Source organism: Budorcas taxicolor, chromosome 8 (assembly GCF_023091745.1).
Source record: "Budorcas taxicolor isolate Tak-1 chromosome 8, Takin1.1, whole genome shotgun sequence".
Taxonomy (NCBI): Eukaryota; Metazoa; Chordata; class Mammalia; order Artiodactyla; family Bovidae; genus Budorcas; species Budorcas taxicolor.
This window is the reverse complement of record NC_068917.1, coordinates 8,576,566-8,591,200: the sequence shown is the minus strand read 5'-3', so window position 1 is coordinate 8,591,200 and position 14,635 is coordinate 8,576,566. Positions and strand designations below refer to the sequence as shown.

The 14,635-nt window shown below is 46.3% G+C and overlaps 1 protein-coding gene across 1 annotated transcript in view; it reads right to left on the bottom strand.

The window, feature by feature from the left end:
- Window positions 1-1,355: 1,355 nt before the first annotated feature.
- The window catches only part of GALNTL6 (polypeptide N-acetylgalactosaminyltransferase like 6), a 1,453,898-nt gene continuing 1,440,618 nt past the window's right edge, over window positions 1,356-14,635 (bottom strand). The window contains exon 12 of the mRNA XM_052644952.1: window positions 1,356-1,523. Coding sequence (XP_052500912.1) covers window positions 1,356-1,523 — 168 coding nt within the window. The remainder of the gene's footprint in view (window positions 1,524-14,635) is intronic.

The following is a 14,635-nucleotide window of genomic DNA, read 5'->3' as shown; positions in this document are numbered from 1 at the left end:
TAGCAGCAGCCAAACAACAAAAGCAAAATAAAAACCATTTTCTACCTGGAAAAAAAAAAAAGCTTGAGAAATGTATGTATGACAAAATATCATTCTTTCCTCTACAGGCTTATCTCCATATATTCTTCCCCTACCTCGACTGTTATGGAAGAGTAAAAAAAAAATTCTTTTAAGGATTAAATGTTCCATTTAGTTTTTAAATCATCCCTGAAATACTGTCCCATGAATAGAAAATGGGGTCAGAAGCACTTTATTAATGGAAAGTCTTTCAATGTGCGTCCAAGAAAAACAAAAGCATCATTAATATCTACACTATAAAACAAATGAACAACAACAAAAAGAAAAGCCAGCCCAAAGCAATGCCCAACCAGTTCTATGTCCCCAGCCCTTACCAGACATAACTGAAGTGTACCAAGTCATTTTCACACGTTTCTTGGAGTGTAGATTTATTTGGATTTAAGAATCTCCTCAACAAATTACATCAGCCTCACTCCATGTCCTTCCTTAATAAAACAACGACTGAACTAACATCAGACTCTGAAAATTCTAAAAATAATAGAAAAGTAAAAATAGATTTTCCTAGTGAAATTCCTCTCCTAAACCTTACATGATTTTGCTACTTCCATGAAATATTTCTCTTTGGAGTAACTCGGTAGCATAGTTTTTTATTCGTGTTTGTTTTCAACTGGATTCATACAAGGGCACTAAATTAGAACTCCAGCTGGCTTATGGAGCATGAACTTTTATGACCAGTAAGTTACTTCTGCTGTGAAAGGAAAATGACAGACGTCAGTGATGGAGACGCTGGAAGTCGGTTTCGTGATGTAATTTAAGTCTCAGCACACCCATGGCAAAATAACACAAGAACACAGAATGGTATGCGCACTCTAGAATCCTCTGCAGCACTCTGAACCATTCTAGTTGGAGAACGGGCTCATTCTAAACCTTCAACAGGCTGTCAGAGGGGTCACACCCTCCATCTCCACCCCCACCCACCCACTTAATAGGATCCATTCATAGCTACTCACTACTGCAGGATTTGACCTGAGAAATGCTAGGATTTATTAACTCAGCAGTTGTTTGGAAAGGTCCCTAAGTCATCTTTGCCCTTGGCCAGCAAGGGGACTGCTCAAAGTTCTCGGAAGCAGCTGGCGAGGTTCTCAGCCAAGTTCTTCGGGATGCAGGAAGTTCTTTAGGATGCCCTACTTGGACAAGGCATTTACAGATATTTCCAACCAGGCTTCCTGGATCTAGGAAAAGTTATTCCTGACTCCTTTGACCCAGAGGCTGGCTAAAGTTGAATTTTTTATCATCTGTAGGGAATCACTCTTTTCGTCCTTCGTTTTTTTTTCTTCCTAGGAGCTGGCATGGTAGTTAAATTTTTCTAAAACAGTCATATTAATATGTTCAAAAACCCACTGCTGAGTCTCTGAGAGCGGATCGCATCTGGCCATGAAGATCTTCTTCTCTGCAGGGTTACAGTCCATGCAGCTGTTACTCACAGGATGGAACAACGTTCTGTCCTGCAGGGATGGGAAAGGAAGGGAGAGATGGACATCATGTATGGCGAATGTTTGGAACCCAAAATATACAGAGGAAGTAAACTATCCCTGCTATCTCAGTATATATTGGAAGTGTGAGAAACAGAATACCTCCCAAGTCCAACAATGGGCTTCCCTGGTCGCTCAGCTGGTAAAGAATCCGCCTGCAATACAGGTGACCTCGGTTCCATTCCTGGGTCGGGAAGATCCCCTGGATAAGGGATGGGCTACCACTCCAGTATTTTGGGGCTTCCCTGGTGGCTCAATCAATACAGAATCCACCCACAATGTGGGAGACCTGGGCTCGATCCCTGGGTTGGGAAGATCCCCTGGAGGAAGGGATAGCAACCACCTCCAGTATTCTTGCCTGGGAAATCCCATGGACAGAGGAGTCTGGTGGGCTACAGTCCATGGGGTCGCAAAGAATCGGACACCTCTGAGCAACAGGCACAATACACATAGGAGGTGGTGTTGCCATGGGGAACCTGGTTTCCTAGGAACCATTGGTGCCATATGGGGCCTCCAGAAGGTTCAGCCAGAAACCATTCATTCATTCATTCATTAAAAAAAAAATGCGATCCATTCATTTCCTGCTCTGCGGTAAGCATTTTGCTACCTACTTAGGTTTTGAAGATGAGAAGTCTACGAGAAGTTGCTAGTTAAGTATCTAGTAATCCAGCTATTTGGGGGAGAGGGATGCATTCAGAAATGGTAATTTAGTTCACAGTAAACATTGCCATGGGGCTTCCCAGGTGGTTCGGTGGTAAAGAATCTGCCTACCAATGCAGAAGACACAGGAGATGTGGGTTCGACCCCTGGTTTGAGGAAGATCCCCTGGAGGAGGAAATGGCAACCTACTCCAGTACTCTTGCCTGGAGAATCCCATGGACAGAGCAGCCTGGAGGGCTACAGTCTGTGTGGTCACAAAGAGTCAGACACGACTGAAGTGACTGAGCACGCACGCACAAACAGTGCCACACACACACACACACACACACACACACACACACACACAGGACCAGAAGAGTCATCATTTCCCTACTCTTTTATTTTCTAAATTAATTAATTTATTTGGCTTCCTCAGGTCTTAGTTGCATCATTGCGGTGCGTGAACTCTCTAGTATAGGCTCAGTAGTTACCATGTGGGATCTTAGTTCCCCAACCAGGGATTGAACCTGCATCCCCTACATTGCAAGGTGGATTCTTAACCGTGAGACTACCAGGGAAGTCCCTTCCCTACCCTTGTGCTGAGCCTGCAATGGGAAAGGGAAATAGCTGAGGACCAGGAACAAAGAGAGCTAGACACAGGGTTGTGAAGGTCCCAGGATGAACACAGGGGGCTGGGGGCTCACAGGGCACAGGCAGGATCTCAAAGCACAAACTCAAATCCGTTGACTCGAGCTTCTGTCTCTTCCTGACCCTTTATTGGCATCGAAGCTCTTCCTGCGGTGTAATTGGCACTGTTTTCTGTCAAATGGAGGAGGCAGTGATCCCTCAGTGCATGATAAAGCTTGGGATGAAGGTGTGAGCAGAACACAGAAGTTAAGTGGTGAGCAAGCCCCTGTGTGAACAGCCTCAATGAACCCACACCCCCTTTCCATTGCACGAGCAGGAAGAAGGCCGTCAGTGGTATGAGAAAAGGATCTTTAACTAGTAATCAATGCTTTTGTCTCTTACAGCATCTATGCATTAAAAACAAAAGTGTCCATAACATGTAAAAATGTCCCCAGACCACTGCTTAAATTTTGGAACAAGGAATGTTTTGTTGTTTAGCTTAGGAAAACATTTAGAGGTTCTGATGAATTTCTTTAACTGAGGAATATTAGACTTGGCATGCTTAGAGTGAAAGAGTCTCTCAGTCACCCCATGTAAACAGTTCTGCGTTACCCTGGTTGTTAACCAATATTTAATGTCCTTCAGGACCCGGATGTTTGCATACTTGGGCGCCTGTGATAGCAGGAAGATTAAGGAAGAAGGGAGGTGGCAGCCCAAAGTGCCCTTTGCACGTCTCCACTTGGAGTGTACATACAGAGCGTCTGACACAAAGGTTCCCTTTCTCTCCTCTGTTCTCTTTTGAGTCTCCCAAGTTTATTGTGGATTTTGTTTTCATTACAGCAAGAAGGCTGCCAAGGCCTCCTGCCCATTTTCCTCGTCCCCTGCTTCACTAGCTGCTGGTTGCCCCTGTGGAACCCTATACCAAGGTCACAGGTATGGATCCCTGTATCAAGGTCACAGTATAAAAGTCTCTGGAACTGACCAAGCCCCATAGGAACTGTTGCCATGAGCTTCCTGATCTCAACTGTCCAGTTCCCTGACCCCCCTACTATGTAAAATGCCCACCCTACTCTCCACGCTATAGCATCCTAGCTAATCATCTAATGCCACCATTTCAGTAGGAACTTTCTCTGTCTGAGACTATAAAAATTGGCTGCAAGCTTGCAAAAACGTTTGGCTCTCCCATAAGCTGGCCCGATGTTCTAACAGCATCTCCCAGTCTAGTAAACTTTATTCTCCTCTCATTCTGTCTCATGTCTGGAAATTCTTTTCCAACCTGCGCATGGATCATGAGAGACCCCAGGGCAGCTGGAGGGAGTTCTTCTTGCAAGGGTGAGACAGCAGATTCTTGAGCAGGAGGGCTGTGCTCTGAACTCACCCGCTTCCTTCCTCCTGGGGTGGACGCTGACTCCAAGACGACAGACCCCCCCAACAACACACACACACACTGCGGCCCCCTCGGCTCCCTGGGCAGCAGGCTCCTTGCCCCCCAGTCCTCCTTCTCAGCATCCCTCCCACTCCGTTTCCTGCCCCCACTCTCTGCCAGTTTAGCTACATAGGCCTAGTGTATTTAAATCAATTTCTCAGAGAGCATCCCTAAAGCTGTTATATTCATGAAAATTCTACATGACCTGCTAAGTTCTAAACTTCACTTTATTCCACATCTGTAAACTCCTCTTTCCTCTTAACCAGCCAGATTTCTTTCTATTGTCACCGTTGTCGATGTCTCAAGACAAGCAGAGGCTCACGGTTTCTCTCCCCGGACGTGTATTTCCATAAAATGTAAAAAAATAAGTGGGGGCAGGGGACGGTGGGAAGGAGTAGAACATGTTTTAATTCTCTTCCTTTCTCAGCTTGTGCCTCCCAGCTAGGATACAAAAGCCAAACCAGATTTTTCTGAACATTTTATCTGAATGTTATTTTCCAAGCTGCAAGGTGATCGCATTTTCCCAGCTCTCCAGCTGAAACTCAGGCTCTGGCAGATCCAGGTCTGCTCCTGGGGAGAGCCGGCGGGGCGTGCAGACTCAGCACAACCCTGAGCCATCCAGCGGGCGTCTCTGTGACTGCTCTTCTGGTTCTCATACAAGCTGAAAAGTGGAGTCCCCCAAATCTATCTGCGTCTGAGGAGTCTCATCAATATAATGAGGGGGTGGATAACATCCGTCCCTGAGGCCTCTCCCAGCTGTGAAATTGAATGAATGTTTTATTCCAAAGTTCACTGGAGACAGAGACAAATGATGGGGCATCAAATAGACTCTATCAGCCACGTTCAGTGGGCTAACAGATGACTCTCTGGTTCCAGACTGAGCTTCTGTGTCTTTGGCATTTCCAGCAGATTCTAAAGGGGAACATTCTGGAAGCATCTTTTTTTTTTTTTTGGCTGTTTCCGGTCTTAGTTGCAGGACATGGGATCTTTGGTTGCAATAAGTGGGATCTAACCACTTGCTAACTAAGTTCTTTGACCAGGAATCGAACCTGAGCCCCCTGCATTGGAAGCATGGAGTCTTAGCCACTGGACCACCAGAGAAGTCCCTGGAAGCATCGTTAGTGACCTCGAACATACGTTTCCCACTTTGACCGTGTGTGTTTGTGCTAAGTCATCTCATTTGTGTCTGACACTTTGCAAACCTATCGACTGTAGCCCCCTAGGCTCCTCCGTCCATGGAATTCTCCAGTCAAGAATACTGGAGTGGGTTGCCATTTCCTCCTCCAGGGGATCTTTATACATTATCATCATTATGTTTCTTCTCAGCTAAGCTTTAGGATCTCTGAATGTCATTACTGATGCTTCTCCTGGCTGGTGCATCGTCTGCGAATGCAGTCTCTTGTCCTATGACAGTGCTTCTTTAAAAAAAAAAATTATTGGAGTATAGTTGATTTATACCCTAGGGTAGGAAATGGCATGCCACTCCAGTATTCTTGCCTGGAAAACCACATGGACAGAGGAGCCTACGGGCTACAATCCATGGGGTTGCAAAGAGCTGGACACGGCTGAGCAACTGAGCACACAGTTGATTTGCAGCGTCGTGTTAGTTTCTGCTGTACAACGAGTCGAATCAGGTATATGAATACTTATACCCACTGCTTTCAAAATTCTTTTCCCATATAGGCTGCTGCAGCGTATTGAGTAGAGTTCCCTGTGCTATACAGTAGGTCCTTGTTGGCGATCCATCTTATACCTAGTAGCATGTATGGAGTGGAATATTACTCAGCCATAAAAAAGACCAAACTAATGCCATGTGCAGCAACATGGATAGACCTGCAGCCTGTCATACTAAGTGAAGTGAGTCGGGCAGAGGACAAATATCATATGATATCCCTTATATGCAGAATCTAAAAAAGGGCACAAATGGACTTATCTGCAAAAGCCAGAGAGAGACCCACAGATGTAGAAAACACACTTATGGTTACCAGAAGGCACGGGGGCAGGGGATGAACTGGGAGATTGGGGTTGATGCATACACACCATGACAGCCTCTTACTCCATTTGTCTCCTCAGTCATGACAGGAGATGCTGGAACTGAACCAAATACAGTTGTTGTTGTTGTTTTTTAATTTACTGTATTTATCTTGACTGCACTGAGTCTTACTTGTGGCACACAGAATCTTTAGTTATGGATTGCGAACTCTTAGTTCCTGCATGTGGAATCTAGTTCCCAGACCAGGGATGGAACCCAGGTCCCCTGAATTGAGAGCAACGAGTCTTAGCTGTCAATGGACCACAAGGGAAGTCCCCCCGGTACAGGTTTTCCTCTGGGCTAGACTTCCGACTGCTCTGGTCGAGTCTGCGGTTCCCTAGCAGTCCTCCTTTACCTGGACTGTTCCCTTGTTCAGTCCTGAGGGAAGCAGAGCCCTCACACTATCTGTTCAAAAAATAAGGCCGCAAACTCTCTCCTGCAACCTTCCTGCCTTCCCTGACTGCTTCCTCCTGTGTTTTTTTCTGTTTTGTTTTTGCCTAAGAAAATTTACATAATCAAGAATATGGAAATACTCTTTGTAATCAAATCAGGTCAGGGTAAATTCCATTTGGTCCCCAGGGTGAAAGGCTGGGTAGACTTTTCAGGCAGGTCCCAGGTGGCTCAGCAGTAAAGAATCCGCCTGCTGATGCAGGCATGTAGGAGACGTGGGTTCGATCCCTGGTCCGGAAGATCCCCTAGAGAAGGAAATGGAAACCCACTCTAGTAATCTTGCTGGGATAATCCCACGCACTGAGGACCCTGCAGGGCTACAGTCCATGCGGCCACTAAGAGTCAGCATGACGGAGTGACTGAACGCGCACACCCCTGGAGGGGACACCTCTTCAAAGCAGGCCTGTGTGACCCTCTGAGGTATTCATAGGGCAGCAGTAAATTTTGTTAAATTCTGTACTTTTGTAGGGTCCAGACTTTAAAAGAATCAAGATGTTTTAGAAATCATTTCACACCATATTCAGGGTAACAAAAGCATCACACACCAACAAAGCAAAGACAGTGAAATAAGTGTGTGAGTTCATATGTATAGGATGATTACCCCCAGGCTAAGTGCCTGCGTGGCGGCGGGGGAGGCACCCCAGTGCTGGGCAGGGGCTAAGGGGACAGGGGCCTTTATTCCCCAGGAAATTTGGTCAGGCCAATCACTTATTACATGACCTCGGACGATTACTATTCTCTGAACTTCAGCTTCCCCACTTGTGAGATACAGATAATAATATGTTTCCTATGTTTGTTGTGGATAAAATATACATAAAATCACTGGCGTAACGTCCGACGTACAGTAAGTAACTAATAGTGACTCCACGCCTCCTCTCCTCTTATCTTTAGTTGGACAGCATCCCCAATTCTCAAAGTCAGAACGCGCTAATCATCTTGTCTGAGTCCAGCTATTCAAGACCATTTTGCATTTTCTGAAATCCTGGCAAAACAGGACTTGCAAAAATTGGCACCTGCCTCAACCAGTTATCCAAATGGATACATCAGTATCTCCTGGATATGGAAAAGGTTTACGGAGCAGAAGTAATCTACAGTTTAGGAATGAGCTCTTCTGTATAGTTACGGTCCGAGTTGCCCGAAATACAACAGGACCCAGGGCATTTTTGAGTTCAACAGATATTTATTTATACTGCCATATGTGAAATAGACAGCCAGTGGGAATTTGCTGAATGATGCAGGGAGCTTAACCTGGGGCTTTATGACAGTCTAGAGGGGTGGGATGGTCTGGAAGGTCGGAAGGAGGTTCAAGAGGGAGGGGACGTATCTATACCTATGGCTGATTCATGGTGATGTATGACAGAAACCAAGACGATATTGTAAAGCAATTATTCGTCAATTAAAAATGTGTGCATGCTAAGAAAAACAATGCTCCTCTCTCAACTTGTCCCTCCTCTCCCTCCCCACTGTGTCCACAAGTCTGTTCTTTGTGTCTGGGTCTCCACTGCTGCCCTGCAAATAGGCTCATCAGCACCATCTTTCTAGATTCCATATATATGCATTAATATATGATATTTGTTTTTATTTTTCTGACTTCTTTCACTCTAGGCTCTAGGTTCATCCACCTCATTGGGACTGACTCAAATGCGTTCTTTTTTCTGGCTGAGTAGTGTTTCATTGTACCACAGCTTCTTTATCCATTCATTTGTTGGTGGACATCAAGGTAACAAATATTTATTAAGTGCCTTTTATTTTTTGGTGTGTGTGTATCAGGAAGTAGGCATTGAAAGATAACTGAAGATGCCTCTCCTGGCATTAGAAATGGGAGAGACCAGAAGGTAAACAAGACGTGTTTGGAGTAAAACTTGTCAGTGAGATTGTAGCTTTGAGGGGTTAGGATAAATAGAGAAGAATGCATGAGCAGAGAGATATGAACTAACAGGCCCATTTATGGGTTCAGTTTATTCAGCAAAAATCTATAGGGCACCTACTGTTTGTCAGGCACTATTTTAGATGGTTTGGATGTATCAATAAACTTTAAAAAAAATGTATTTATTCACTTGGCTGTGTTGTGTCTTAGTTGTGGGCTCCAGAGCACGTGGACTCAGTAGTTGTATCACACAGGCTTAGTTGCTCCAAGGCATAGAGGATGATAGTTCCCCAACTAGGGATCAAACCTTTGTCCTCTGCAGTGGAAGGTGGGTTCTTAACCACTGGCTCACCAGGGAAGTCCCAATAAACTCAATAATATGAAGACTCCCGCCCTTCTGGGGCTTACATTTAGATGGGGCAGGGAGTGGAGCAGCAGGGCACAGGCAATAAACGATCAGCATACCATCACTTCTCGGCAAACAGGTGGGGAAAAAGTGGAAACGGTAGCAGGCTTTATTTCCTTGGGCTCCAAAATTGCTGCGGAGGGTGACTGTGGCCACAAAATTAAAAGATGCTTGCTTCTTGGGAGAAAAGGTATGACAAACCTAGACAGCATATTAAAAAGCAGAGAAGACATCACTTCGACAACCTAAGTCTGTATAGTCAGTTCAGTTCAGTTCAGTCGCTCAGTCGTGTCTGACTCTTTGCGACCCCATAGACTGCAGCATGCCAGCCTCCCTGTCCATCGACAACTCCCAGAGTTTACTCAAACTCATGTCCATTGTGTTTGAGTAGCATCGGTGATGCCATCCAACCATCTCATCCTCCTGTCGTCCCCTTCTCCTTCTTTCCCAGCATCAGGGTCTTTTCAAATGAGTCAGTTCTTCGCATCAGGTAGCCAAAGTATTGGAGCTGCAGTTTCAGCCTCAGTCCTTCCAATGAATATTCAGAACTGATTTCCTTTAGGATGGACTGGTTGGATCTCCTTGCAGTCAAGGGATTCTCAAGAGTCTTCTCTAACACCACAGTTTAAAAGCATCAATTCTTAAGTGCTCAGCTTTCTTTATAGTCCAACTCTCACATCCATACATGACTACTGGAAAAACCATAGCTTTGACTATACAGACCTTTGTTTGCAAAGTAATGTCTCTGCTTTTTAATATGCTGTCTAGTTTGGTCATAACTTTCCTTCCAAGGAGTAAGTGTCTTTTAATTTCATGGCTGCAGTCACCATCTGCAGTGATTTTAAAGCTATGGTTTTTCCAGTAGTCATGTCCGGTTGTGACCGTACATGGCCATAAAGAAGGCTGAGTGCCAAAGAATTGATGCTTTCAAATTGTGGTCCTCGAGAAGACTCTTGAGAGTCCCCTGGACTCAAAAGAGATCAAATTAGTAAATCCTACAGAAAATCAACCCTGAATACTCATTGGAAGAACTGATGCTGAATCTAAAACTCTAATACTTGGGCCACCTGATGTGAAGAGCTGACTTATTGGAAAAGACCCTGAAGCTGGGAAAGATTGAGGGCAGGAGGAGAAGGGGATGACAGAGCATGAGATGGTTAGGAGGCATCGCCGACTCAATGGACATGGGTTTGAGCAAACTCAGAGAGATAGTGAAGGACAGGGAAGCTTGGCATGCTGCAGTCCATGAGATCTCAAAGAGCTGGACATGACTTAGTGACTGAATAACAACAAGAATAATATGTAAAATGTGTAGCTTGTTGAAAGGTGCCAAGGGAGGGGCCGGTGTGCAAACTTAAACAGGGAGGTAAGGGTGAACCTCACCTGGAAGGTGACACTTGAGTAGGAGAAATTTGAAGCAGGTAAGGGAGTTGGCCATGAAGATATCTGGAGGCAGAGGTTTCAGGTAGGGGAACACCAAGTGCAGAGGCCCTAAGCGGGAAGACCCTAAGTGTGGGTCAGAAGAACATGGGGAGGCTAGGGTGAGAGAGAGCAGTAGGAGCCAGTCAGGGGTGATGGGAGGCTCTGTCCATCACATGGGGGGACCAGCAGGTCACTGGTGTGGCTGAAGCACAGGGAGCAAGCGGAGAATTCCTGAGGATGGGCTCATTCTAAGGAAGACACTGGGGTGCAATGTTAAGGCCTGGGTTTTTAAGCAAGTAGTTGTGCTGCCTGGGAAGCCCACAACTCACATGGACAGCAAATGTGTTTGTAAGAGATAAAAGCTTCATGTCCTCTTATTTCTAATATGGATGGGAGAGAAAGGAGGCTCAGGATTATGAATCTGATTTTAATCCTAGTTTTATCTCTGACAATAATCTTTGATGATCATTTCATTCGGCAGTGATTTCAGTTTTCTGTCTGCAAAATGAATGGAGTGGGAGGAGGAGGGAGGGATGAGAGAAGGGATAAAAATTATCCACCTTCCCACCTCCTAAGGTTGTGGAGAAGAACCAGGTTGATATATGAGTGGCTTTTGAGTTCCGGAAGAACTCTGGAGAATGCAAATAACACCCTGGTAGGCAGAAAGGCGGAGAAGGCAAAGGCAACCTACTCCAGTACTCTTGCCTGGAAAATCCCAGGGATGGAGGAACCTGGTAGGCTGTAGTCCATGGGGTCGCTAAGAGTAGGACATGACTGAGTGACTTCACTTTCAGTTTTCACTTTCATGCATTGGAGAAGGAAATGGCAACCCCCTCCAGTATTCTTGCCTGGAGAATCCCAGGGACAGGGGAGCCTGGTGGGCTGCCGTCTATGGGGTTGCAAAGAGTTGGACATGACTGAAGCGACTTAGCAGCAGCAGCAGCAGCAGCCAGAAAGGGGCTAATGCAGTTTTATTGCCTCTCCTTTCCCATTTCTTCTGTGACAGGTACAGTTCCTCACAGGAGGAGAAAACTGGTCTTCCTGCATCAGTGGGTAATTTGGCCAATCAGAAATCATGCTTCTTCTACCCCGACCGACTGAGGCCTCCATGGGTGCGCTGAGGCGGTGCTGGTGGCCCCGCCGTCCACTCCATCGCTGGTTTCTGGGCTACAAGCAAGTGATGGGCGTGCATGTACCCTCAATTCTAGGAGCAGCCAGAATCCTTACAGAACCAGTTGTGGGTTGTTGGAGCTCTACTCTTCACACCGTTCACACTCTTCCCTGTCTCTTGGCTGAATTTTTAGCGTAGTCCCAAGGTCTTGTACACAAGGTCCTGCCTCTGGCCTTGGAGGGCATCATCTCCCCCCACACTTCACCTGGATGCTACATGCTTCCGGCAAACAAAGCTCTTTCTCACCAGAGGGCCTTTGTACAAGCTGATCCCTATATCTGGGATTAAAGAAAAAAAACTTTTATTTTAGATTAGAGTGTATTAGAGTATATGGCTTCTCTGGTGCTTCAGATGGTAAAGAATCTGCCTACAGTGTGGGAGTCCCGGGTTCCATCTCTGGGTCGGGATGGAGAAAGGAAAGGCAACCCTCCCCAGTTTCCTTGCCTGGGAAATCTCCAGATGGAGGAGACTGGCAGGTTACAATCAATGGGGTTGCAGAGTCGGACACGAATGAATGACAAACACTATAGTCGATTTGATTTCCCTGGCGGCTCGGTTGGTGATGAATCTGCCTGCCAGTGCAGCAGATGCGGGTTCGTTCACTGGGTCAGGAAGATCCCCTGGAGGAGGGCATGGCACCCCACTCCAGTATTCTTGCCTGGAGAATCCCATGGACAGAGGGGCCTGGAAGGCTATAGTCCATGGGGTCACAAAGAGTCAGATACGACTTAGCAGCTGAACAGCAGCAGTAGCAACATAGTTGATTTACAATGTTGTGTTCGTTTCAGGGGTACAGCAACATGACTCAGTTATACACGTACACATATCCATTCTTTTTCAGACGCTTCTCTTCACTTACCTAAATCCTGTTTCCCTTTCAGGTCTCCATTTATAGGGTAGTGTGTCAGAGCAGCCTTGCCTGCCTCTCTGACCTAGGTTGAGCCTCATGTGGTGTTACCATATTATCCTGTACACTTAATATGTTCAATTTAAAAATTTGTCAGCTTCCCTATTAGACTGAAAACTCCGAGAGTAGAGAAAACCCATCTGTTCCTGATCTTGTTTCCATCTGACCATAGCTGTTTATCTCCCTTCCGTAAACCTGCCGGGAGTCACGTCAACGTCATAATAGCTGCTGTTTGTCGAGTATGTATTTATGTGTTGGGCTTCCGTAGTGTTCAATGTTCTACTCAGATTTTCTCACTTTATCTACTTCAACTGCATAAGCAACCTAAAGAGAGAATGAATGTGGACCATCAGGAAGCCGGGTGCATTTACTTAGGCACCTACTATGTGCCAAACAGTGTTTAAGGTACTGAGGATTCTGTACGAAAGAAAGCAGATAAAGCCCTGCTCTTGCGGAGTCTGCATTCTAATATTTCATGACAGCTACACAGCTGCAATAGAGCAGGAAGATGGCTAGACAGTCTGTCTTCTCCCGGAGGCAAAGTTACTGGGAGAGTGAAAGTCAAATCGGAAGAGAGATTTCTGGGCACGTGGCACAGGGGTAAAGAAGCTGCCTGCCAGTGCAGGAAACATGAGAGACGCGGGTTCGATCCCTGGGTTGGGAAGATCCCCTGGAGGAGGGCACGGCAACCCACTCCAGTGTTGTTGCCTGGAGAATCTCCACGGACAGAGGAGCCTTGACTTAGACACAGCTGAAACAACTTAGCACACGCGCGCAGGAGAGTGAGAGCTAACACTCATGAAGTGTTGCATTCTAGGGGTATTTACATTTTATTTCATTATCACAATAACTTTGTTTTCTAAAAAAATTATTTGGCTGCATCGAGTCTTAGTTTTGGTGGTCAGGCTTAATTGCCCCTCCACATGTGGGATCTTAGCTTCCTGACTAGGGATCAAACCTGTGTCCCCTGCATTGGTGTGCAGATTCTTAACCCCTGGACCACCAGGGAAACCCCCATGATAATCTTCTGAGGCCGATACTGTCATTATTGCCATTTGATAATGAGGAAACAAGTTTCCCAAGATCCCAGAGGCAAGACTACTGCTGGTGGTCCCAGGGGGGACTCCCACTCTGGGTCCCCCAGGGCCTCTGCCTGCCCCGCCCCCTCTCAGCCGAGCCAGCCAGCAGTCCGGCCCCAGACCCACACCTCCCCCCAGGGAAGAGCTCTCCCCATTAGCAAATGCTGATCTCACACGCATATAGTTCCAGTTACCAAGGTCCCTTCAAGTTTGGCAGTCTCGATCTTGGCCGGCATTCCCTTCAGCCGGTCTTTGTCCACATGTTAGAGCCCGAGATAGAAACCGTGATGAAACCTTTCTACTAGTGACCAGAGGTGGCAGCTGAATGTATTCAGTAGAATGGTAACCAGCAGGGATGTGGCTAAGGTATCCAGGTGTGGAAGAAGTTAAAAGGACGTGACCTCTAAGTGAGGTCACAAGTTCAGCCGGGTTAAACATATGGAATAAAAACAGAATGGGAAGGTTACCCTGGTGGAAACGTAGTTTCATGGCAGCGGTGAAGGCGTTTCCCTCCCAGGGGCTATTAGCCTCCCTCATCTTTGACTCGTCCATTTGAACAGAGGATCCCAGCTTCTCAGGGCATAACGCTTATGTCTCTGTTATCTTCAGGGTATAGGATATGATATAGACATTGTGTATCTGGTTTTCAGCACGACATTTGAAAATCCTCCTTTTTCTCCTGTGGGTCAGCTGGAGAAATGTGGGCTAGAAGGTGATTCGCTGTTAGGCAAGCTTGTATCTGGTTGAATGACTACTCTCTGTGGATCAGCGTCAGCTCTATTATGTAATGGGAGGCTCGGTTCTGGGCCTTGTTCACTGGGATCAGGGCCTTGGATGAGGGCCTGCATGCCCACTGATCTGCTCTAATTCATGGCTGGAATAAAACTAGTTCACCTGTTGATAAGTTGGGCCAAAGTCCAGGCTGGGGTAAATCTGGCGAGGGAGAATTTAACAGAAACCAGTGGATGTGGATGGCTACACAGGTATGGAAGGGGCACCATACAGGTGTAAGACTGCAGTGACACGTCTGTGTAGCAAAGCAAACGTGGTCTTTTAAAT